The 26,148-nt window shown below is 43.5% G+C and overlaps 2 protein-coding genes across 3 annotated transcripts in view; one reads left to right on the top strand and one right to left on the bottom strand.

The window, feature by feature from the left end:
- Positions 1–13,570, bottom strand: part of ARHGAP29 (Rho GTPase activating protein 29) — a 115,195-nt gene extending 101,625 nt beyond the window's left edge. The window contains exon 1 of the mRNA XM_081193953.1: positions 13,466–13,570. The gene's annotated coding sequence lies outside the window, so the exon portion shown is untranslated. The remainder of the gene's footprint in view (positions 1–13,465) is intronic.
- An 8-nt stretch (positions 13,571–13,578) lies between these two features.
- Positions 13,579–26,148, top strand: part of ABCD3 (ATP binding cassette subfamily D member 3) — a 44,932-nt gene continuing 32,362 nt past the window's right edge. For both annotated transcript variants that reach the window (XM_081194033.1, XM_081194034.1), the window contains exon 1: positions 13,579–13,710. In XM_081194033.1, coding sequence (XP_081050159.1) covers positions 13,592–13,710 — 119 coding nt within the window. In that variant the 5' untranslated portion in view covers positions 13,579–13,591. The remainder of the gene's footprint in view (positions 13,711–26,148) is intronic.

The raw sequence follows: 26,148 nt of genomic DNA, 5'->3' as shown, positions 1-26,148 counted from the left end.
TGTCCTGCTTTTAGTCTGTATTTTCAGCTTTTACGACTTTGAGAATTGTTTTCTGCTATCAATCAAGGGGCCCCTTGTCTTAGGAGAATGGCCAAGGTTTTCTCTGCCTGGCATGAAACATTTGAAAATTAAGCCCTCTTTAATATACAAGTCCTGATCAAACATTAATAAAATGCAGGCTTATGCCTGATGCCTCAATACAGGATAGATATAGATTGTTGCTAAGGTGTGTACATCGCTTTCCCAGTCAGTGGTGGGAGTGGGCTGGATGCAGAGTAAATGGCCTTGAGCTCTGGGTTGTTGTCACGTAGAAGTCAAACCAATGTACAGTATGTAGTTTTAAAAGTTGAAGTGGGAGGAGGGAGGAGGGAGCCTTGCTCACTGCTTTCCCCAAGCAGCTCTCTCTCATAGTCACGTTTTTCCTAGCAGGGCTCCAAGACTAAAAGCAAGCCCAGCTTGGTAGGGCAGGGCAAAGGCCTGTGGGAAAGGGGAGCAGCAGCCTACTTTTGTATCCATTTATTTAAGGCTGCGTGCACAGCATACATTTAAAGCACATCACTTCCCCCGGAGAATGCTGGGAATTGTAGGCCTGTGATGGGTCAACTACAGTTCCCATAATTCCTTTGGAAGAAGTATTGGGCTTTCATTGTCTGGTTTCTACACAGCCCACATGTCCCCTCTAGGCAGCTTGAGGAAGGAGGTTCCTTCCTTGCCCTAAAATCCGCTGTGTTTCCCCATGAGATCCAAGCCCCCACTATGTGCCGCTGTTTGGCACAACCCACACTCTGCATCTAAGACATATGCCTATAGCTGTAATGTCTTGTTTGGATGTGAATGGAAACCCTGAAAGTTTGCATTCTGAAACTCCAGGTCATCTCTAGCAGGGCTGGCCCTACCATTAGACAGTGAGGCAGATGATGACCATAGCACTTTGCTGATGGACAGAGCTGCAGGTGCTGCCTTATAGCTAGCCTGCTGCCCCCAGGTGCGGTGGAAGATGCTGTCCCTTCGCTGGTGCTGAAGGTTTAATCAGCTTCTGTGCATACTGTGGAAGGGGGCACCATCTTGTCCTCTTACTCAGACAGCAAAATGTTTTGGGCCAGCCCTGCTCTCTAGCAAAATAATGAGATTTGGCTTGGCACAGGAGAGGCTGTCTGTTGCCTCTCTGAGTGCTTCTCCTTCAGCCAGGTGACATGCTCACCACTCACACGAAGCACAGAGGGTAAGGCCTTCTTATACTTTCCCATTCTAAAAAACAGCTCTGGTGAACTATTTAAAAATCAAGTCTTCTAGTGCCATCTAGTGACACTAAGTGGGAATTAAATGGTTTTTGAAATAATTGTCATCCGCCATGATTTCCTGCAGCTCCCTCACGGTTGTTGCTGAGCATCCTATGCATATTTATTTGGAGATGTACCCGACTAATTTTAATGGATGTGTTTTCAATATGTTTTGAGCTATTTGGGAGGGTTAGTTCTGAGAGATGGCATATAAGTACTAAAAATTTAACTAATAGGGCATACTTCCAACTAAATGTGTATAGATTGCTGTTAGGAACTTACTTAATGGGTCTTACTTCTGAGTAGACATGCATAGGTCTTTGCTGTTATATTTATACACCAAACAAAATTTAGTTGACTATATATACATGACCCATTGAAGTCAGTAGACTTATTCCCAGATATTCAGATTTAAATTTCTGGACCCAACTTTTTCATGTTAATTAATTTCAATGAACTTACTGTGAGTAAAAATTCATTGCATACCACCTGCATTTTTTATTTGCAAATATAACAAAAAGAAAGTAAAACAAACAAAGTACCATTGATTATTTAATTTCTATACTACCTACTTTATTAAAAACATTTCTAAGTGGTGTACAAAAAACAGAAGCAACAACAGACAACTTAAACACAATATTACAAAAATACACATCTGCATATAAAAATGTTACAATAATACAAAGTTACTAACATCTATAAATCAATATCAATTCATTTTCCTTCTGACACATCCTCCTTCTCAGCCCCTGGGTTCTCACCCAGTGTCCAAACAAATTCTCAAAAGTCTCAGAACGAGAAGAGTTCCTGGAAACAGTGGACATCCCCCTAGTCTCTCACTCTAGACTTGCTTTTTATGGGCAGGCCCAGGATGGATGGTACTTCCTCAGGCTGCCCTCAGCTGTGTCCCATTCAGCTGCATTCTCCATACCCATTTCCAAGTGCAGTTGAGTTTCCCAGGGGGTCCAGAGGATAGGGGAAAGGTCCCCCTACACTCACCGCTCTTTCTTCACCCTCTGTCTGCTCCTCCTCTTCCAGCTTCCACAGTACTAGCTGATGTTAACAGGAAGAATGTTCTATCAATCCTGAAGTGAAGGTATCAATTAATATAAACAGTCTAAAGGTAAAGGTAAGGGGACCCCTGACAGTTAAGTCCAGTCGCGAACGACACTGGGGTTGCGGCTCTCATCTCACTTTAGAAGCCTAGGGAGCCAGCGTTTGTCCGCTCCGCAGACAGTTTTTCCGGGTCATGTGGCCAGCATGACTAAGCCGCTTCTGGTGCAACGGAACACCAACACCAGAGCAGCACACGGAAATGCTATTTACCTTCCCGCCAGAACGGTACCTATTAATCTACTTGCACTTTTTGGAGTGCTTTCAAACTGCTAGATTGGCAGGAGCTGGGACCGAGCAATGGGAGCTCATCCTTTCGTGGATTTGAACCACCAACCTTTTGATTGGCAAGCCCAAGGCTCAGTGGTTTAGACCACAGCACCACCCGCATCCCTTAAGCAGTCTAAACAGGTACCTAAACGAAACAGACAGTTCTATTTGCATAACTTATTTGCATAACTATCTACAGTATCCCCCTGCTGGCCCAGGGTGAGAACTTCAGTACATAACTAACAGTAGGTAGAACCCTATGTTCCCTTCCCTTTTGGCTTCTCCTAGTGCTTCTGCTTCCTGAGGGGTGGCTGAGACTGGTGAAACATCCATCCTGGGTAAGCAGAGCTACTCCCTGTATCTGATTGCACCTCGGGAGTGTCCGAAAGATGCTCCAACAGCCCTGGAGAGGTAAGTGGGGACGGAAAGCGAGGTGGGGCTTGCCGCTTTCTTCATAGGGGTGGCTAAGGCAAGACAGCAGGCTGCAGGAGCTACCCGCCCTGCAGGACCCTCACTAACACACTGCCCCACTCTGTGTAGAGGTCCCCACATCCCACTGGAGATTTCCCCTGGGTGCTCGGCCAGTCCTCCATCTGCACTGCCCTGACTTGGCCAGCCCATGACACTAACCCCAATCAGCCTCAGCCATTAACGGCCAATGGTCAGGGAAGATGGGATTTGTAGTCTTGCCCTCCAGGACTATATAGTGGTACCTCAGGTTAAGTTCGTTCTGGAGGTCCGTACTTAACCTGAAACTGTTATTAACCTGCGAACCACTTTAGCTAATGGGGCCTCCTGCTGCTGCTGCGCCGCTGGAGCACGATTTCTGTTCTCATCCTGAAGCAAAGTTCTGAACCTGAAGCACTATTTCAGCGTTAGCGGAGTCTGTAACCTGAAGCGTATTTAACCCGAGGTAACACTGTAAATCCCATCTTCTCTGAGGGACTACCTTGTCTTAAGTGAAGTCTACAGGAAGTGTACAAGACCGGAACAGTGTATGAGTGTCCCTTCTTAGGGAATTAATCACAAATAAATTTGCCTTGATACCAGGCCTGCTAAGTTCAATGGAATGTCTTTGCAAGTGTGCCAGCAGCGCAGCTATCCCAGATACAAAATTAGAAAAATATGTTGTGAAACGAGTCTCCACCAGCACAACATAGTATTTTATTCTCTCCCCCCCCCCGCCCCTGCTGTGGGATTTTATTAATTCCTCACTTTTCTTTTAGCATAATGTTTTTTTCTGCCAGCTTCCCACCTCCTCTACAGGCTTGGAATCCTCCCTGTTTGGGACATCCTTTTTAAAAATAAATGTCATGTTTTAGAAGTTAAGCTCCTTGGGAGCTGTCTGTGTTTTGGTTTGTGAAATTCTGTAAAACACCATGCTGGTGCTGTCTAATTGATATACAGTAATAAAAAGTCTGACATTTATAGGAATAGGAAGCATGGGCCACTGTTTCTACTGTTCTTATCTTAACCGCCAGCATCATTCCCCAAATACAAGAGGACGGGGAAATAAAGGGTAAGAGATGCATTTAGGGGGGAAAGTAGGCAAAAGAACTCTGGCTTTATAGATAGACTTTGCTAATGTATTAATAGGTGAGAAAAATCTGCTAATCCTGTGGTATCCTTCAGTGAATCAAGACAACATGGGCTGGAGAGAAGACAACAGTTTTTCAGTGCCAGAGGCACTTTGCAAACCCTGCTCATTGTGTGTACACAGTCCAATGCTGCCTCTTATAAAGAGGATTTGGGTTGTTTAAAATAGTAACAACTTTGATCAGAGGTAACAGTGGGATGAAAGGCATGGCCCACAGAACACCATGGAAAGTGAAACCTCTCCCAATACCACTCTCAGTTCTTGTAAGGTGTGTCAATAATGTTCAAACCAAGCAGCTACTGGGTTCAAAACACCTTTGCATACATGAAGAAATTCTGCCCTGCTCCACAAATTCCACACCGGCTCTTAGGCATAGAAGGAAACTAAATTAGGTGCAGATGCGGGGGTGTGAACGGTGTGCCTTTGGGATTCATTATGCTGTGGGGAAAAAGCTGGAAAAATTCCTCCTACGCTGAGTGGAAATGACACAATACCGTATGCCTTGAAGCAAAGGCATGAAGATAGCACTTTCCCCTAGTGAACAGTATGTATTTGAATGCTAGGTTTCTTTAATTGCTTTATTTTGCTATTACATACATACCGTGTGGTGTGAGACTAAATACGACCCATTATCCCTTCCTTTCTCTGTTTAAGGAGGGAATGTAGTATCAACAAGAAGATAGGAAATACTTTCATTGAATCTGGCTGTCCAATATTTGGCTGTTGGCTTCTGTCTGTCTTGAAAGACAATGGAGTGCTCCTCGGGGGGTGAAGTTGAACTGCTGTGTTCGCAGCACCATAGTGACCTCCCTGGGGCACAAGCCTGTGCAGCAGTGGTGTGTGGTGAATTCTTTTGTAGGGAAACAGTTAGGGCCAGAGGCGCCAGCTTGGGAGGGGCCCAGCGTCCCACGTGTGAGCATTGTGCCTCCCTCCCTAATCTGGGCAGAAGCATCCCGGGCTTTGGGAAGGAGGGACAAGACTTTTGACAGGATGCTGGAGCCTTGCTACTTTCTTCCTAAAGTTGGGTTGGCCTTGGGAATGTGGCGGAAGGGCTCTTGGATCCTGTCGGAGCATCGCGCCTCTCTCCTTAAGCTGGGCAGAAGCTTCCCAGGCTTTGGGAAGGAGGCACGAGTCTTTAATACTCTAATTTACTGGAAACATTTAGGAGACTAGTCCAGTCCCCCTAGCCCACTGACTGCACACCACTGCTATGCGGTGTGTATGGTGGTCCTGGGCTGCCCAGATGACAAGACCCTCCCCCCTTCGGTCTCACTGAAGTGGTCCCAAAGCAGAGCAATACGTTTGGCACCAGCTTGGCTGCAGGAGTTGCCAGAAGGAGGCATACAAGGTACCATCCAACCATCTTAGGGACTCTACTCCAGATTTGTGTAGGGTTTACTCCTTAGCCCTTTCTTCTCTCAAATATATCCCACAAGGCAACAGAGGTTTAGGATCAGAATTTTCTTTCTCTTCTCCAGGTTGATGAGTCCCATCTGCCCCTCACTTCCCTCTACAGCACTTGCACTAACTGCTTTCTTGACTGTTGGACCCACTATTGGTCTCATTTGCTCAATCCACCAGAGCCTGTCTTTGTCTGCAGGGCAAATTCATGGCTCACCAAAGATTTGAGACCCGTCTGCTACCCTCACCTGGTTTAGTCAGCCAGTTGAATCCATTTCCCAAGTTATGGTCGCTGTCTCATGCTGACAGCTTCTAAGATCCACAGGTGAGAGGTGATTGCAGCGTGGGGACCAAAGGTGGATAAACTACCCCAGAAGGAGCACAACGTGTCCCACATCAGAGGTACTACTGCTCCCCTAACACCCCATACACCCAACATTTAAACTTCACAATACATTATGAAGCACTAACACAGTGCTTCCCAAACTTGCTACTCCATGGACCACCTGAAAAATGCTAAGGGTCTTGGTGGATTTTTTCTGCCCATTGCAGCAATTTTAATGCACTGTGCTAGATGCTGTATGGTTTTTAACTGTATTTTTACAAGCATACTGTGGACCACCTGAATGATACTCGTGGACCACTGTTGGTCCAACGACCACAGTCGCTCTTATCTTGTCTTCCTTATTTCGACCCTTGCTGGATGTCAGCCTTCTGCAATGTAACCTGTTTCTAGCCCTTCCATGTTGCCTTGGTGCAATGCAGCAGTCATTTCCAGATGGGCATGTTGTAATAGGGGAGAGAAGGGAATCCAAATTGTTTAGCATGGTTAAAATGGATTACCGGTATTTATTTACACCAATCTCTCAGTGCACACCAGGTCAGCGTGTAAAAAACAACAACCTAATGAGCTGGTTGGTGATAGGAAAAAAATTATGTGATGTAAAACATGGGTTTGCATAGTGCTCATCCTCCTTTCCTAAAGGATGCCCTACAAAGGGAAAATATGGAAGACTTCTGAAAATTGTGTGCATGAAGGTCATTTTCTCCATGTGCATAAGAATTAAGAATTAAGAATTAAGAGGTGTCTCCTGCAGCAAAATACTTGCCTGCCATAATTATCTTATGGAGCTTGACTCACCCTCGCCTCAACTTCCAAAATGAAGCTGGCAGCTAAAACTTTGTGCCTTCCCTGATGCTCATGGCATGCCCCTCCTCTTGAATTTTCTAATTGTACTTCATGGATGATTCTAATATTCTCTACTCCACTTCTATTTGCCTGGCTTTTAAAGCCTTTCCACTCACTAAAAATTATTCTCCCACGAGTGTTATTGCTCAAAGACCAAGAGATACAGCAACTAAGATGTAACTCTTACAAAGCACTGCCAACATCTTGAACCGGCTCCAGAGATGAATCAGAAGACAAAATTAATATGCTCCCTGTGGGAAACCTGTCAGAAGGCTTGTTCACATGAAAGAGGCGCAGGACCTCAGGCTAACTGCAGAATGCTATTTCAGTTTAGCAGAAATGCAAGTTTCATACAGGTCTCCTAGACACACTGGAATGGAGCAATACTGCACAGGCCAGGTTAAACATGCATAGGTAAACAGGAATGGCAATTATCAGAAAGGGGAAGTAAATTTAAGATCATTAACATTCATTTGTTTCAGGCCCAAGATGTGGGCCGTCCAATTATGCTAAAAGATTGGGAAAACTTATGGAATGTAAATTTGAAATTTACAGCCAGCTATAATATAAGAGAGGACGCGGGTGGCGCTGTGGGTTAAACCACAGAGCCTAGGGCTTGCCGATCAGAAGGTCGGCGGTTCGAATCCCCGCGATGGGGTGAGCTCCCGTTACTCGGTCCCTGCTCCTGCCAACCTAGCAGTTCGAAAGCACGTCAAAGTGCAAATAGATAACTAGGTACCACTCCGGTGGGAAGGTAAACGGCGTTTCCGTGCGCTGCTCTGGTTCACCAGAAGCAGCTTAGTCATGCTGGCCACATGACCCGAAAGCTGTACGCCGGCTCCCTTGGCCAATAAAGCGAGATGAGTGCCGCAACCCCAGAGTCGGTCACGACTGGACCTAATGGTCAGGGGTCCCTTTACCTTTACCTTTATAGTATAAGAGAGACCACGATGAAAACGGCTCATAGGTCACTCCTTCCAGATTATCAAGAATGTATAAAAATTTGTCGGATGCTTGTTAGAGATGTGGAGGAAATAACAGTGACATGATCCACATGTGGTGGACGTGTGAAAAGATTAAGATTTTGGGGGGGGGGATATACGATGAATTAAAAAAGATGATGGGGATAACCTTTACTAAAAAACCGGAGGCATTTCTATTAAGTATTTTAGATAAAGAGATCCCAAAAAAACTAAGAGAGGTATTATTGTATGCAACCGCAGCGGCTCGTATACTTGTGGCCAAGGGATGGAAAGATCACAAGGCTCCAAAAATAACAGATTGGCAAATCAAATTACAGGAATTGGTGGAGACGGCTCAATTGACTAGCAAACTCAGAGGAAACTCAAAGCAAAAAATTGCAGAAAAATAGGATGGTTATAGAAGATATGTTCAAAAATACAATAATAGTTTTGACTCCATGCCAGCATTCGAGTGATAAAGGAACTAAAAGGAGGTGGACAACAATTAAGGATTTATTATGTTTTCAGAATATATGGGTAAATTTATATAGAAATGTTTATTGTTCTGCGTACATTCGATTGTAAGATAAAATATATGCTAAGGGAATTGACAGGAAGTCAAAGTTGAAAAAAGATTTTGGAAGCTAAAAATTTACTTTCATTATTATCATTTTGTGTTCGGGTGTGTAGGTGTCTGCATATATGTGTGTTTTTGTATGTAATGTTTGGGAGGAAATAAGACGGTAAATAACAAATAACAAACTAAATATTGATGTATGTAATTTTTTATTTCTTAATTATATTTAGTGGTAGTATGGTTCTATTGTTTTTTGTAACATAAATTCATTCAATAATTTTTTTAAAAAAACACAACAACAATCATTTGTTACCATGTCCCCCAATACGGTATCAGCATCGTTTCAACTTAGATGTTATAAAACTGTACTACAAGTCCCCACATGATGTACTGCACATTTTCTGTCCCAAGCTCTGCCCACACAAAAGCATTTTCTTTTTTGCAACAGCAGACCGCCTACAGATGGCTTGACCTTAATTTGCTGGGAGTGTCTCCTTCCTCAGCAGGTTATGGCTCACTCTAGCATTACTGGGTTCCAAATGAGCATTACCTCCCCTTTCTGGAGGATTCATGTGGAAATCCTGGGATCCCAAGCATGGCACAAAGACTTTCTCGTGATACCCACCAAGACCTCCTATCCCACCCAATTTTTATTTGTAAATGTGGTTTTTTGAAGCTCATTTATTTTGGGAATTTGCTTTGTTGTTCAGGGGGTGTTGTTTTTCTTCTGCTAAATTGGGTATTTTGTGGTGCCCATTACAGATTTCAAAATGCACCCACAGGCTCACAGGGGTTAGGGACCCTTGCAGGAAGTCAACACTTCTCTAGTAGTTATGATAATCCTGGTTCTCACTTTCCTTGATTGGTCCCCCCTGCCACCTTTTCTGCTTCAGTCTCCTTTACTCAGAGCCCTGCATGTCTTTTATTTATTTATCACATAAATATAGAAAAAACACAGCATAAAGTAATATAATAATAATATCCTGCCTCCTCTGCCACATTGCCTTTGGTTATGTTTACAGTACAGCCCTCTACTAGTTTCAGGGCAAATCCTGTGCAAAGCTCTAAATGATGTGAGAAGCCTCCATGAGTAGAGAACTTGCCCTTCTTCAGAACTACATCCTCAATATTACAAGATGAAGGGCAATGCCCCAGAGGGAGCAAGGCTTGGCAGCATGCGCTCACACTCATTTGCACATTTCTTTACACACAGGTAAATGGAACGCCCAACCTTGGCTATAATCTGATAGCATGTGTGTGATTAAATCATAGACAGTATTGCAAAAGCACAGCTTCATTCAGATGCAATGGGAAATCATGCTTCCTTATCACTTGCAAGGGAATGTGATTAAGAAGCTTCCCTTCCTAGTTCGGAAGGTCTCAAGCCATAGTTTCATCTTATTTTTCTAAAAAACAACAACACAGGGTGAGGAAATGTGAAGTTGGTTGTGTGTGGCCCTGAAAAGCAGGAGTGTGTAACTTCATTTTTTTTGCCACCAAGGTCATTTCCCATAACTTTACTCAACTTGCAGTAGCTAGAATAATGAATGCGACAATGCCTGTTTTCTAAAACGGTGACATTGCAAAAATGGTGCTTAAATCTTGCCTTGGGGCTTGAATACACTCTAAACAATAGACACAAATCTATAGTTCAATTAACACTCTGAAGTTTCTGTAATAAAAAGAATATTTAAGCGGCAAGTCAAAACACGAAAGATGGACAACTCCTAACAATTATGTCTATGGAAGAAAGTCTTGAGCAACCTAAGTATGAAGAAAATACGCTGTAAACAGAAATGTTTGATTCATACAGGAAATGTTAATCAACTTTCACACTACCAAGTCTTTGATTCTTGGGTGTACAATACTTAATTACTTTTCCATCTTTCACTGACTAAAATAAAGGCAGATCTCTGGTTTTTAAGGGGAGGGTCTTTTATTGATGAAGAGGTTGTGATCGAAAATTAATGATAGGTAAAGATAAAACACCCCTGACAATTAAATCCAGTCGCAGACGACTCTGGGGTTGCGGCACTCATCTCGCTTTACAGGCCAAGGGAGCCCGTGTTTGTCTGCTTCCACAGTTTTTCCAGGTCATGTGGCCAGAATGACGAAGAGGCTTCTGGCGAAACCAGAGCAGCACATGGAAATGCGGTTTACCTTCCCGCCGGAGCAGTCCCTATTTATCTACTTGCACTATGACATGCTTCCAAACTGCTAGGTTGGCAGGAGCTGGGACTAAATAGTTAATTCCTTTTATTGGCATTGTTGGCACTGAATACATTTGCTTCTCTTCCAGCACTGCATCCATGTTATCATCCTGAAGAGCTGTTTTAGGTAGTTGAAAAACTCAGCCGTCTTTTTTGCTCATGAACTCATGACCTTTAAAGACCTAAACAGCCTCGGTCCAGTATACCTGAAGGAGCGTCTCCACCCTCATTGTTCCGCCCGGACACCGAGGTCCAGTGCTGAGGGCCTTCTGGCAGTTCCCCTGCTGCGAGAAGCCAAGTTACAGGGAACCAGGCAGAGGGCCTTCTCGGTAGTGGTACCCGCCCTGTGGAACGCCCTCCCACCAGATATCAAAGAGAAAAACAACTACCAGACTTTTAGAAGACATCTGTTTAGGGAAGCTAGCAGGCATTAGCCCCCCTGAATCAGATTTCATTGAGTCCACTTTCCCCTTGACCCAAGGAACTGAGTGCCTCCAGGCCTACCTCCAATAGCATAGGGAGAGCACCAGGCAGGATGCCTGGAGGAAGAGGAAGAATAAGAATAAGAATAAGAATAAGAATAAGAAGAAGAAGAAGAAGAAGAAGAAGAAGAAGAAGAAGAAGAAGAGTTTAGATTTGATATCCCGCTTTATCACTACCCTAAGGAGTCTAACGGCTAACTATCTTGTTATGTACTGAGTTGAATAGGATCCAAACTGCAGCAGTCTGATTGGTCCTAGAACAATAGGATTCAGAATGCAGCAGTATGATTGGTTGGCAGGAACCACCCAATCATGCTCCAGATAGAAGTGAATCCACAACCTGATTGGCTTACAGTAGAATTCCGGAATTAGCCAATCATGTGCAGCCCATTGTGTAAATAATGTATATAAAGCAGATACTTTGAGGGGACATTCATTCATTCCTTCTCACCACTATGAGCTGAATAAAGAGCATGAAATCACTTTGCGACTCTGAGTATATTTCAAATCTCCTTTCCCTTCCTCCCCTACAACAAACACTCTGTGAGGTGAGTGAGGCTGAGAGACTTCAGAGAAGCGTGACTAGCCCAAGGTCACCCAGCAGCTGCATGTGGAGGAGCAGGTCCCGAACCCAGTTCACTAGATTACGAGTCTATCGCTCTTAACCACTACACCACACAGGCAGAAGGCCCTGTCTGCAGCTAGAGAGCTGGCCCTTTAAGGACTACAGTTCTAAAAAAGGAGGCATTATTTTATTGCATTTGTTAGTTCCTTTTCTTACAAGACAACTCATAGCGACTTGCATTAAAACCAACAACAAAAACCAAAAAGCACAACAATCCAAGAGAGGCTGGGAGATGTGACTAGTCATAACAGCTTGCTACTGTCTCACTTTAACGGTTTCAACCGTCCTAGCATCCTGCCAGCTCCCTCAGTTAGTGTGAAGAAGGGAAAAAGAGCCTCCCACACCTTAACTGAGACTAACTGAGCAACAGCCTCTCCCAAGCCATGTTTAAGAGCAGCAGAAGTGGCTGGGGAGTTCAGATTTTATAAAAAATTAAAATTATTTTGTAAGTTATCTTGTTACTCAGTATGGTATTTTAAGATGATTTTTAAATGTATTGTGATATTTTACGTATTGTGACTTTGCTGTTATTTTTATTGCTCATAGTTTAGTAATGATTCATTGAAACTGTTGGGAGTGATTTTCTGTTTAATTATTATTCGCTGATATTCTTAGAGTTAATATTATTGTGTGCTATTATATTCTAATGGATTATTGCATATTACCTAATTTGATATAAATTGATTATTTTAAAGTTGCATTTTCAATTTTGACCTATTTGTATTGGATCAGACTGTTATAAGATGTGTGATCTTTGTTGTATATTTTGTTGTTTTTTCAGCTTCTCAACTGCCTTTATAGCAATATAGAAACGTGGTGTACAAATTAAAAGTGAAATAAAATGAAATGAGCGGGGGCTTAAGCAACTACAGTTACCCTTCAAATTCTTGGGAGCCTTGGAACTGCCTTTCCTGCTAAACAAGAAAGACTAACTAGCCCAGTTATTCATTTTGCAAGACTGCAAACATGAAGAGGAGAAAGCTGTAGAACAAGTTGAATCTCTTATTTAACCTTAAATGAGCCTGTCTTGTTGTGCAACTGTAAGCTGTAGGTATAATGTGTCTCGGGTGGGAGGGGGGGAAACAGGATACATATACAGCTTTCCAAATGGGAGATAACAACTACAGTACTGTTCAGTATTTGTGTTCATAGGGATGCCGCAGGAAGGTGCAAGCGTAAAGGCACATGGTAAAGATGTATGTGCCTGCGCAATATAAAAGACATCCATACACACAAACCCACCTGTCACACAACAATTGGCATTTTGCTCGCCCATAACGGCGGCGCCCGCTCTGAAGTTCCAACCTCGCACCATAAACCCTCGGAAGGTGGAAACTTGCAAGTCTTCCAGCTGTTGCGACTACAACTCCCGTCATGTCCCACCACTGGCCATTCTCGCTGGGGCTGCCGGGAGTTGTAGTAAAAACACACACACAAAACAATGGGGTTCTCCGCCGTTGCGGAGAATCCGCTTCACTAAAAAAAAAAGAACCCACTTCACTAAAATATTGGGGGGGGGGGGATAAAGAACTAACACCCTTCGTACAACACACGACGCGTCTATAACGGCCTGAGGAGAGGCGACCGAGCGCAAGCGCTCTTATTCCCTCAGAGGCCGCTTGCCGTTATTGCGCTTAACCAGGCCGGGCGCCTCTCGCTCGCCTCCAACCAACCAAGGTGGTGTGAGGAGGAGTCGGGCCTGAGGCGGGCCTGGAGAGGAGTGAGAGCGAGGGCAGGGCCTCAGCCGCCGCTGCCTTACCCCTCAGCTGACAGGCGCCGCCTCTTTCTTTCCCCCCGGCATCCTCCGCGCTGCGGCGAGCCTCTTCCCCGGTCGGCCCCTGCCGCTGCTGCTTCTCGGGCTGCGCTCGCCGTCGCCTCCGCCGCCATGGCCGCCTACAGCAAGTTCCTCACCGCGCGCTACTCCACCATGGCCGGCGCCACCGCCGCCGCCTGCGCGGTGCTCTGCCTGCTCAGCAAGCGGAGGAAGGCGGCCGCCCTGCACGGGTCAGTCGGGGGCGAGTCATGGGGGGCCGGGGGCTTTGGGTGTAGGGTGTGTGTAGGGGGCAGCCGAGAGAGTAAGATCCCGGCAGTCTCCTCCGCCGACAGGATAAAAGGGATGGTTGGGGTGAATAAAGTGGCCCCCGGTAGTCGAGGGGGTGATTTAAGGTCGAGAGGGGGTGGGAAACAAAGGGAGACTCCAGAGGGAGCCTTCCAGGGACTCCGTAGGCGTGGCATTTTTAGGCAACATTCAGAAACTATTCCATATCGACCGAATCAGAGCCGCACTGTGCCTTGATCCCTGTTGCTTTGCCCAGGGGCTCCGAAGTCTTTCTATGCCCTCTTTGTTACCTTGACATCCTTTTACCTGGAGGCTTTCAACCCGGGAAAGCATGTGGCTCTTCCTTTCTCGGGGATGGTTAGAAATGGCACACCTGCCGCACATTGCACCTGTTGCACAGCTATCGAGGGTCCGGTGGCACACCTGTTGCGGCAGGTAGACCTGCAAAATAGGTGCTGTGCAACAGCCCCCCCCCCCAGCTTGTGTTATCTTAACGATGCTGTGTCTCTTATCTGGGATAGGTACTATATTATGTTGGGCTCCCGACACCCATCAGTCCCAGCCGGCGCAGACAAGGGTTGTGGGTGCTGGAAGTTGTAGCCGGTGATATCTAGTGGCAGACCCTTGGCTGTGTTCAAACATCTGAGAGATTAGCTTATAGGAGAACGTAATATTAATAATTGGTGTTTACATAGCATTTTAGAGTGCCAGAATATCTTCACATGCACTGCTTTGGTTACTGTGACAGTAATTGGCAAGCTGGGTCAATCTGGGGGCTGAAGCTTTGAATTCCTTGCCACTGCACTGCACAAAATGTGACAGTCAGATAGTACTATTTGCTGAACTTCTGCCTGCCACACAGTATTTAAAGAAGGCCTACTTAAAGAGATGGAAACACTAAGGTTAGTTGAGAAGGGAATTAAACTTTGCAGTGCTGTTAGTGTTTAGACGGACATCCCATTTCTCCCCCCTGGATGCTACTGAAGTTTGCTCCAAAGGCTCCCTTTTATTCAGAAAACAAAGACAACTATACTTTTCTTTGGATACGGGAAGCACTGTCACCTGGGTTCTTTAAAGAGGCATGTGCATTGCCTTATGGGCACTTGTTAGTTAGCCTTCATAAGGCACAGGTAGCTCTGGATTTTTTCCTGTAATTTCATTTATCTAAATTGCCCAGGGCAAGATTTCCCAAAGAGAAAGTTGCAGAAGCACAAGGAGTGTGTGTGCAGAATGTAAAGACAATGTGTAAGCATGCATGAGTTCAAAGGGGGGATGGGGACCTGTGATTCTGGATTCTAATTCCCTTATGAATATTCTGAAGAATGACTTGGCAGATGTATTCAGTTTAGGAGATATCCTAAATGCTTGAAAAAAATGCAGCTTGGGATAAGCAAAGACTAATATCTTCGTTTGGTTTCAAAGTTGCACGTGTGTATAATCAGAGTGACAGATCTAAAAGATAGACTCACCCGTATCTAGATCATGTTTGAGTCACTCCTTTCTTTCTTATTGTCACTTGTTATCCAACGATCTCCAAGTAATTTACAACATTGTTAAAGACACAAATCAATATATTACACCACAAAACAAAACAGAAGACAGCCCCTATAGACACAGAAAGTTTTGACAACAAAATAATAACAAACGTTATTGTAGATTGTCAAAGCCTGGGAGAAAGGTTGGATGCAATTGATGCAAAAGTTTCGTAACTATTGGGCAATGATCAGTTTTATTATATTTCAAAATGCTTTTATGTCATTATACATTTTATATTCTGCACAATACTATGTTGCCTTGAGGTACAGTCCATAAGGTAATGTTTGAAGAGAAGTATTATATATTGATATGCTATGAACAATATTTTATCCAATGTTAAAATACAATAGTAGCCATCTTTTGAAAGTGAAACACTTAAGACCTTAAGCATTCCCCATCCCTGCCCCCTGGTGCATCACCGTGATATGCAAAAAAACTGATGTCCGTGTGTCTAGGACATCATGTCTAGGAAGAAATTTCCTGTAGACAGTGGTCCTAAGAAGGGGATAGCATTGTCACAGTAAATTATTTTAGAAGATGATAACGCCTTTTTGGATGCTGGTGTGCATTGTTACAAGTGAGATACAACATATGCCAGGAGTGGCAAATTTACTGGCACAGTGTTGCAGCAGGGATGTGTTTTGCTCACTGCCCAATGCTTATCATGTTTGCTTCATTATTGATTATAAGTATTTCAAATGATAAAAAAATAAACTTATGAGTGATGTCCAATGTTCATCATACTCCGAGTAGACCCACTGAAATGAATGGGTGGGGTATAAATAATTATTAATAAAATTAATATTATCATTATTATTGACTTGTCCATTGACTTTAATGGGTCTACTCTGGGCATGACTAATGTAAGATACCTTACTGTGTATGTGCATGTATGATTAAACAGACAAGTGTGGGATGCAAAACAATGAATTGTGGACTTGTTATGAAGATAGTATTACTATTTAATATTTGAGTGCCTGGACCATAATAAGTGTTAATATATATCAATGAAGTGACATAATTTCTGCCCAGAAATTTACACAGTACAATGGTACCTCGGGTTACATATGCTTCCGGTTACAGACTCCACTAACTCAGAAATATTGCCTCGGGTTAAGAACTTTGCTTCAGGATGAGAACAGAAATCGTGGTCCAGCGGTGCGGCAGCAGCAGGAGGCCCCATTAGCTAAAGTGGTGCTTCAGGTTAAGAACAGTTTCAGGTTAAGAACGGACCTCCAGAACGAATTAAGTACTTAACCCAAGGTACCACTGTAGTTGGTTACTTCAAGACTGGATTACTGCAATGTGTTCTGTGTGGGGCTTCCCTTGCACTTGATCAGAAGGCTGCAGTTAGTGCAAACTGCTGCTGCACAACTGCTGACAGGAGTGAGGCCTTATCAGCATATAACATCTGTACTCAGAGATCTGCACTGGTGGCCAATTTGCTACTGGGCCAAGTTCAGTGTGTTCCTATTAGTATGTAAAGCCCTTTGAAACTTGGGAGCAGCTTATGAGATTGTCTTACCCAACATGGGCCCAATCAACTGCTTTGATTGGCAGAATTGGCACTACTACAGGTGCCACATACTACCTGTTCCACATTTGTAAGAACTCAGTTGTTTAGTGTGGCAGCACTTAACACTTTGGAACTCCCTGCCTATTTAGATCAAGCAGGTGTCTTCACTGTACTCTTTTCAGCACCTGCTAAAAACATTCTTGTTTAGATAAGCCTACCTAGATGCCTAGAAAATAGTGGTGATTTTAATCTGTTTTAGTATTTTAACTTTCATATGTTTTTAAGTACGGTATTTTATTTATTTATCTTTGAGGGGTTTTTTTCATAATCAAGCAGCGTATAGATTTTATGAAATAAATAAGAATATTGAAAACTGTGGCAGATGTAGTAAGCTTGATGAAGCACTCTGCAAGTCCATGAAAAAGTTAACTTTTGAACTCATACATTTAAACTTTCTTGTCTCACCTGTAGAAGCAGAAACATATCTATATTCTTTGTAAATGCCATATGGTAACCTTGTATGTCCTGGTATAGTATAAAAATAGTCCCATTACCTCCCATTTGCAAGTAGTGTTTACTTATATGAACATTTGCTTGAATAAAATAACCTTATTTCTACACTAGAGCTAGTTTGCCAAGCTGATTTAAGTGCCAAACTGAAATAACATGCAATCAGATGTTGTAATACAAAGTCCAAAGTAGGTTGTCATATACTTGTTTACATCCTCTCTTCGGTAACTGAGACTCTTCTGCTTTTAGAAGCTAAGAAACTATTATTACTATTATTATTAAATAGCATTTAAACAAGGAACATAGGAACAATAATAATAAACACAGGAAGAATAAATAGACCAAATATTCTCATGCCATCTGTATATCACAAAAATAGCATAATAAATTTGCAGTAATATCTGCAACATATGGTTCATTATTAGTGGTCGGTGTATAAGTTCTTGGTTTGTGAATTGGTTTAAACAAAAACAAAAGGAGGGGAAAGTGGAGGTTGGAATTCCCTCGATTAGTTCAGTTTCCAGTTGGACCCATTGTTTTGAGGTATCATCTAAAATAAAGTGGATGGCATGTCTTGGTTAGCAATAAAATATAGTTTCAGGTTTGGGATACCACAGCCTTCTTCCACTGCGGGGTGGTACAGGAGTTTGGCATTTATTTTGAGTCCTTTGCAGGAAAAAATAAATGAATTAATTTTTTTTCTGCCACCTTCATATCTGGTTGAGTGGGATCCAAAGTGGGAGTCATTGGAATAGAAATCACAGTTTTGGTAGGATCATCATTTTTACCATTGCTAAACTGTTTCTGGGGGTAAAATGGGTGTTTCTCTATTTTTTTCAAATTTTGAAGAATTGTCTGCCATACACGGGGTTGTTTTGTTAATACTAAGGTTTCTTGTTGCAATTTTTCCTAAATAGCTAAGCGTTGTGTGACAGAGTCTAATGCAGGGGTCAGCAACCTTTTTCAGCCATGGGCCGGTCCACCATCCCTCAGATCATGTGGTGGGCTGGACTATATTTGGGGGGGGGGGGAAATGAACAAATTCCTATGCCCCACAAATAACCTAGAGATGCATTTTAAATAAAAGCACACATTCTACTCATGTAAAAACACCAGGCAGGCCCCACAAATAACCCAGAGATGCATTTTAAATAAAAGGACACATTCTACTCGTGTAAAAACACCAGGCAGGTCCCAAAAATAACCCAGAGATGCATTTTAAATAAAAGGACACATTCTACTCGTGTAAAAACACGCTGATTCCCGGACTGTTCGTGGGCCTGATTGAGAAGGCGATTTGGCCGCATCCGGCCCACGGGCCTTAGGTTGCCTACCCCTGGTCTAATGCCTGTGTGTTCTGTGAATGCTTTTTGCATCTTAGGTGATACATTGAAGCATAAAGCTTCCAATTTTGAGAAGTTAACCTGCAGGCCTGTTAGTGTTGCAAAGTTGTTAAGATCTTGAAGTATGGCTGCTCCCGTGTTCAAGAGGTCAGGTGGGTCATAATAATTACATAATCAACAAATAGCCGATCATGCAGTTTAGTTTTTCAGTTTGGACTCTCTTAATGTCTGGTGGTATTCAGAGGCATATAGCTAATGGTTCTAAAGCTAGGATGAACAAAAAGGTAGAGGATGAACAGCCTTTCTTTGTTACCTGTCAAATCCTTACCAGGGATGAATTTATATTGCTTATACTATTGACATATACTATTGTTGTACTGTGTGTTTTGGGTCTATGGACTTCAGTAAAGCTGTGTGTGTGTTTATTCTTACTGTGGCAGAAGATGCAGAGTGTATTTGTTTCATAATGTGTATAAATTTCGGGTCAATTGCAATTTAGATAGAACTGCCAGCAAGTAGTCCCATTATAGGCAGTCAAAGGCCTTGAGAATGTCCAAGGCCATGACTACCAGTGGGGAAGTCGTCCATACCACATTTGATTATGTTTAAAAGTTTTCTGATTGGTTCATTGATGTTTCAATGGGGGACAAAACCAGCTTGGTCTGGGGCTATTTGTGCAAAAATACATCAATCTTGTTGACTAGCACTGATGTAAAGATTTTGTAATCCAGGTTAATCAGAGATTGGCCAAAAAGATTCTACCTTCTGCTGGTTTTCAATTGGTTTTAGGATAGCTGCAATCTTGGAGTGGTACCATGTTTTGGGGAGGGGTTCCCTTCTCATTAGGTTGTTAAATAGGCAGCCCATTATGTAATAATGTTTCTTTGAATTGTTTATAAAACTTGGAAGTGAAGCCATAAGGTCCTGAGCCTTTATATGGTTTTAATTTTTTAATAACAGTCAATTTCTTCAAGGGAGAAGGGACTAACTAAAAAGGTTTTCTTAACATGAGTTAGTGAAGATAATGGGTAAGTTTTCTAAGAAATTATGGATATCAATTTTTATTTGGGGATTGTGTGGTATATAATTTAGAATTAAAGGAGGCAGCCCAAGTCGAGTGTGTTTGTGCATGTGTCCATCTTAAAGAAATAAGAACCGGCTTATTGTGAGCCATAAATAGTGAAAACGAACTGCTGAGTGGCAGTTCTTATATAGAAAATGGCTATTTCCAGTCAAAGTAATAATGGACCCAAGTTGTCAAATCTAAGGCTAGGGATCCCTACCACAGCCTTTAGTACCCCTACCACACTACCTACAAATTACTGATCTGGATTCAGGGTTAGAAAGCAAACACCTTTTCTGCAGCAGAAGGGCTATCATACAATGGCTGCCCATAACACTAAACTTTTGTTTACCTGACACAAAGGTTTAAAGAGACATGTGGGATCTTCTCTCCCTTGAAGAAGATAAGAAACAGCTTGGGAGGAAAGGATGTGTGTTGTTTGTTGTCCTTCTGGCTGGAGGAAAGAGGCACTTGTTACTGATGAAAAGATTTGTAGGTGCCTACATTAGGACACCTGTTCTAATTTATCCATTTGTTTCATCCCAATTTGATGTTGACTTTGATTAGAATGTTGTGCAATTTATTGTTAAGGGCTTTATAGTCTGTATTACCAACTCTCCTGACAAGAGTTTGATCATGATTACCGAGTTCCGTGGGTGTTAAAATGGTGATGCAAACTCAAGCAAGCATATTGACCTTTCCCCTACTGAAAGGAATTTTGCTTGGTTATTACAGTGTAGGAAGTTTGATATTGGTGAACATGAGTCATTCAATAAACTTTACTCTTTGCCCCAGTGGCGTTGGGGGAACAAGGTGAAAGTTGAGGACAGGCAACCTGAGAAATACTGTTGTGAATAGTAGCATTGCATTGTATATGTCCTTGAATGTTTGCAGGTTACATGTTTCTGAAGCCATTGGGTATTTCATTTCACTAGAAAAGGGGTGGGGAGCCTCAGGGTTGTGTGTCTAGCCCTCAGGACCCTCCCTAGGCCATGATCTCTCCCTGGGACATTCACCCTCTTCTATGGCCATAACCCCCTCACTGCCTTCACACCCTCCTTGAGTGATGGTCCTTGAACTGGAATATGTCCTTGAACTATCCATACTATCCATTGCTTGCCTGAATGGAGCGTGTCTGTGCGTGTAAACCTGACTTTTGTGTGTTCGGAATGTAACCTACCGTACAAAGCTAAGGGTCAAAGCCATTCCCCCTGGAAGGGTTTTATGAGGGAATTTGGCCCTTCAGCTGAAAAAGTTTTCCCACGCCTGCATTAGTGCTAGATGTTCCATGTAAAGATTGAACTGTTTAGGGTTGTCATATTTCAAAAAGTGAAAATAATCCAGACAGAAAAGTTGGCGGCTGGGGGGGGGGGAGTTGTTGAGCTTACCAGCTGTATGGTAACCCTAGAACCGTTCTAACTGGGTACCTGTGACAAAGGAATTTGGCAAATACTTCAGATGATTTGTGGAATGGCGTGAAACTTTCTTCTTCCTTAAGGCATATGAAAACTGAGTCAGTGAAAGGGAGAGTTCACTTCTTGTCTGCTATCAGTAAGCTTAGGCCTTAGCTGACACTTTGAAGACTCTGGCTTTTTTCTTTTTTTAAGTGACGGTCGCATTCCACTTCTCTCATAAGAACATAAAAAGTGTCCAACTAGGTCAGACTATGGCATGGCTTGCACAATGTGGTAATGCAAACCATGGCTGACTGGGACTGCATGTGTGTGCTGGCTTCTGGAGCAGAACTTGCATCCTAGTCCTTTTAGTTCAGCTCAGTTCATTTTATTTATTTCATAAAATTTATGTACCGTTTGATTGTAAGAAAACCCTCAAAGTGCTTTATGAAAGGTAAAACAGGAAAATCGGGGGGGGGGATTGCAACCCTACTTTAAAACATACAAAAGTTAAATACTAAAATATATTAAAATGACATCAATGTTCTCAGCATCTGGGTAGGCAGGCACTGAAAAGAGTGCAGTGATTGTCACTTATTGGTGTCAATAGGCAGGGAGATACAAAGTGCAGGTGCTGTCACACTAAATCAGAAGTTTTCAACCTTTCTGAGTCCACGGCTCCTTTGACAACTAAATTCTTTCTGCGACACCCCTCTGGGGCTCGGGAGCCCAGATATGTCACCCCTTTATTGCACAACTGGCAGCCGCTCACCCTTTATTGAATACCCTTCTTTGTGGAGTGCTCCCTCAGCCTCCTCTCCCCTCACCTCTCCTTGGAAGTCTTCTGGGCAGCTGCTGCCGCCCCGCCCCTGGTCTCTGAGCTACCCCCCCCGCCCTAAAGACAGGTGCCTCCTCACACTGCCCCATAGGGCCTGGGGCTTGTCTGTCCATTCCCAACAGCAAGGGCTGGCGGACTGGCTGGCTGGGGTCCCCTGCCCGTTTGCTTGCTTACTCCGAGGCCGCTTCAGCTCCTGGCAACCAGCACCCCCTGGCCAGCCCAGCAGCACCATTCGTCTGGAGAGCTTGTAGCCAGGGCTGCTGCAACAAACAGCTGTGCAAGCCTTTTGGAGGCAGAGATGCAAGGGCATTAGAGGAGGGAGGGAAGGAAAGAAAGAAAGAGAGACAGAGGCTAGGGTTGCTTGTGGCACCCCTGACCATCATTCAAGGCACCCCAGGGTGCCACAGCACTGCACTAAACAACAAATGCAGAACGGGTGCTGTGTAGCACCTGCAGTAGTGCCCTTTCCGCCAATCAAAGCGGTTGTGTGAGCAGATGTAGGGTGGGGCAATCTCGTAGGTAAAATGGTCCCAAGTTGTTAAGGGCTTTATAAACTAATAGTAAAAAAGGTAAACTTTATAAACTAATAGTAACACCTTGATTGCTAAGCCAAGGTTTGGCTTTGCATGTTGTGCGAACCTGGGACTGTGGTTAAGCTCTCTCCTCAATCACTACCTACTACTAAAAGCAAACCTCAACTACTGCTCACGGTTAAGGAGGAGAGAGCTTAACCATGATCCAGGGATTTATTTATTTTATATGACGCACTCAGTCAATGTAAGCTAAGAGGACTGGAGAGAAGCAAAGTGGTGGCTAAGGGGACTGGAGAGAAGCAAAGTGGCTAAGAGGACTGGAGAGAAGCAAAGTGGCTGCAATCGCCTCCCTACAAACCCCATACATTTGCACTAGTTATGGTTTGGCTTAGTGTTGTGTGCGGACGCAGTCCCAAGGTCCATCTAGTCTAGCATTCTCTTTCTTGCACTCAGGTTCTTTGGGGAAGTATACCTGCAGGCCATGAAGGCGACTGTGGTCTCCCCTGTTTGGCCTCAGCATCCACTCTCAGTCACCATTTTTTCTGGGCTAGTAGCTAGATTCTTTGTAGTGCTGAAAAGCACTCCTGCATTTTCTTCCTTTCAGTCTCTCCCAAAAGAATATCATGAGACTTGACTAGCACAGAGGTCTTAGAACATAACTTGCACAAAGGCCTACTGTTTGCTCCTGTGGCTTAATGTTGCATAAATGTGCGGCTCTGTAGCCCAAAGGTTGTATTGTGCAGTGGAATACAAAGAGAGAACAGGAAAAAGGGAAAGACAGTTGGGGTGAGAGTCAAGTTATTATAGTCACGACTGCAGCTTTTTCATTAATCACTTAAAATCAATGATTCAGAACAGTTTGATCAACTAAAAATGCGCTCCCAGTCAATTCTTAATTCAAGTACTTATAAGAACTGCAGCTGCCAAGTGCTGTCTTGAAAGAGCCATTCCTTCATGTATGAGAAAAATGTGTTTGTTGTGGACATGCGCAAATCACTGAAAAAGAAAGCTTTGCTTTTATTTAGAACTATTTTTGTTGTACGTAAATTTATTGAGATTTTATCCATTGACTAAATTCGGTCAATTGACTTAAGGTTTTTCTTTAGCTGGCTCACAGTCCTTGTTACAGTGGTTTGTGTATTTTAGCACATTGTTTTCCTAGCTTTTTAAAGTGTTTTAGAAGCATCACAAAAGAGGTTTTTGGAGAGTAGTAAGTACCCAACAAGGACAAAATATTCCCAGAAGAAACCATTGAAGGAATTTGCAGTTGTGGGCAAGTGTCTTGTGTGTACTGTTCTGATGCATAAATATGTACCCTCATTTGCCTGCTGGCAGAAGAAAGCTCTTCTAGGTAAAAGGTAATGTATTACCTTATTACATTACCTTTGCACTTTGATTCCTGTACTTGACATGCTAGACAGATGGAAAAGGAAATGTGGTGGAGCAGCCAAAGGTGTACATTGGTTATCGTAGAAATAAAATTGTGTTTCCTTAAAATTGTGCTAAAAAGAACTGCATAACAAATTGCAACAGCCAGTGCCAGAAACAGAAATGAAATTCTTGATTTTAAAAAAAAATGAACATGCTTCATTTTGGGGAAACCTGGAATCATACATGGGCAGCTTCCTGTCTCAACACTGGTATCAAATGCAGTGTCTCCTTGCCCCCCCACCAGTCCAGCCACTGGCACTCAGGGTTCTACTTTCTACCTGGCTATAGCAACTTGGGTGGAATTTGTAGGAAAAGGAGAGGAAATGCCTCCACTTTGTCAATCCTCCTTCCTCTCCCAGGAACTTTCTAAGAAGAGAAGGGAGGGGAGAACAATGGTAACTAGAGAGAGTGACCCGATACCACCTGCACAAACAGTCCTGGGAAAGGGCTGTGGGAACATCTTGCCACCTTGCTTCCAATCTCTGGGAAGGATTAGTTGAAGGAGACCCTTGGGACTTTGGGAACCCTCACCAGGTCTGTTAACCTGTCTTAACAGACATAGCCTCTGATCAGCAGTGATGTTGCGCAGTGTCACAAATTGCACTTGCTTATAGCTTGCGCTGCATGCACCCATGGCCAAATTTAGATGGAGAGGATGGAGTGTCTGGGACCAGCAGATATGGTCCCACATAGTACTGGTCTTGTATTACTTTATGAAGCAACTGAGCCCTGTGTTGCTAGGGTGGTATGTGGTGGGCTTCAGTGTGTTGCAGGATGTATGAGTTTCAGTGTGGAGCAGTGTTTTAGGGGTGCTGTTGGGGATCTCAGTGTAGGGCAGAGTTGGTGTTCAATGTAGGTCAGAGTTTGGGAGCGTAGGTTGTGGGCAGGGCCGGATTTAGGTTTGATGAGGCCCTAAACTACTGAAGGCAGTGGCGTAGTGGGGGGGTGCAGGGGGGCCAGCCGCACCGGGCGCAACATCTGGGGGGGCGCGCTCGCACTCGCAGTTCTCTAAAATCCACAGGTTAGGAGCCGCAAATTACTTGCCCTGCCCCGGGTGCTGACAACCTACGCTACACCACTGACTGAAGGTAATGGGGCCCTTTATATGTCAAGCTGTCCTTTGTCATCAACAAATTGCCACTGTTTTCTGTGTTTAATATATGCTATATGGTAATTTATGGACCTAATAGGTCCATACACAACACAAAACCCTGTTGCTGTATGTAGGTTTTATTTTATTTGTTTTTTATCTTATATTTTTGAAATGTACATCCAGTTTTTCCCCCTTTAATTTTTTTTGGGGCCCCCAAGAGAGTGCGGCCCTAAGCTATAGCTTGTTTAGCTTATACATAAATCCGGCACTGGTTGTGGGGTGTGGGCACCTCTAGTGATTTGATTTCTTGAGCAACTAAACACATGACATCCAAACAGAGGTTGGATGGCCATCTGTCATGTATGCTTTAGTTGAGATTCCTTCATTGCACAGAGATCCCCTCTGTGTCCCTTCCAGGTCTATGATTCTATCTCACATGTATGCATTGCCGCAATCATTGTCTCTCCCCACGTGTTGTGAAATTAAATAGTGGAAGAGAATGGCAATTTTCTCTTGGCAGACTTTCCTTGGGGAGGGGAACTTCTGAGTCTGGTGTTCACTATGGGATGTGGGCGTATGTATATGGTTGCAGTATGAGTGGGTTGCATGCATGTGTTTCTGTTGTAGATGTGGTTCTCCCATGACAATTTGTTAAGTTTCTAAATGTTTCCACAGACCCAAAAAAGTGGTTGAACCCTTTTGTAACCACTGTACCACTCTGTGATACAGTTTTTCATGATACAGTGGTACCTTGATTTAAGAACAGTCCTGTTTACGAACGATTCGGTTTACGAATTCAGCAAAACCGGAAGTAGTGTCCTGGTTTGCGAACTTTACCTCGGTCTAAGAACGGAATCCGAACGGTGGAAGGGCACCGGCGGCGGGAGGCCTCATTAGGGAAAGCGTGCCTCGGTTTAAGAACAGTTTTGGTTTAAGAACAGGCTTCTGGAACAGATTAAGTTTGTAAACCGAGGTACCACTGTATGTACATAGTCATTGGACATAGCATCTAATAGGTTACTCTGTCTGCAAACACTTCAGTCCTTGCAGGATTTTAGCTTTACTTTTGCTTTCAGCCATGTGCAACACATTTTTCCAGAACGTTTTTCATATATTTTAATGGGGC

This window comes from Podarcis bocagei (assembly GCF_964188305.1).
Source record: "Podarcis bocagei genome assembly, chromosome: 5".
NCBI classification, from domain to species: Eukaryota; Metazoa; Chordata; class Lepidosauria; order Squamata; family Lacertidae; genus Podarcis; species Podarcis bocagei.
The sequence above is the reverse complement of the archived record's forward strand: the minus strand, read 5'-3'. Positions and strand labels throughout refer to the sequence as shown.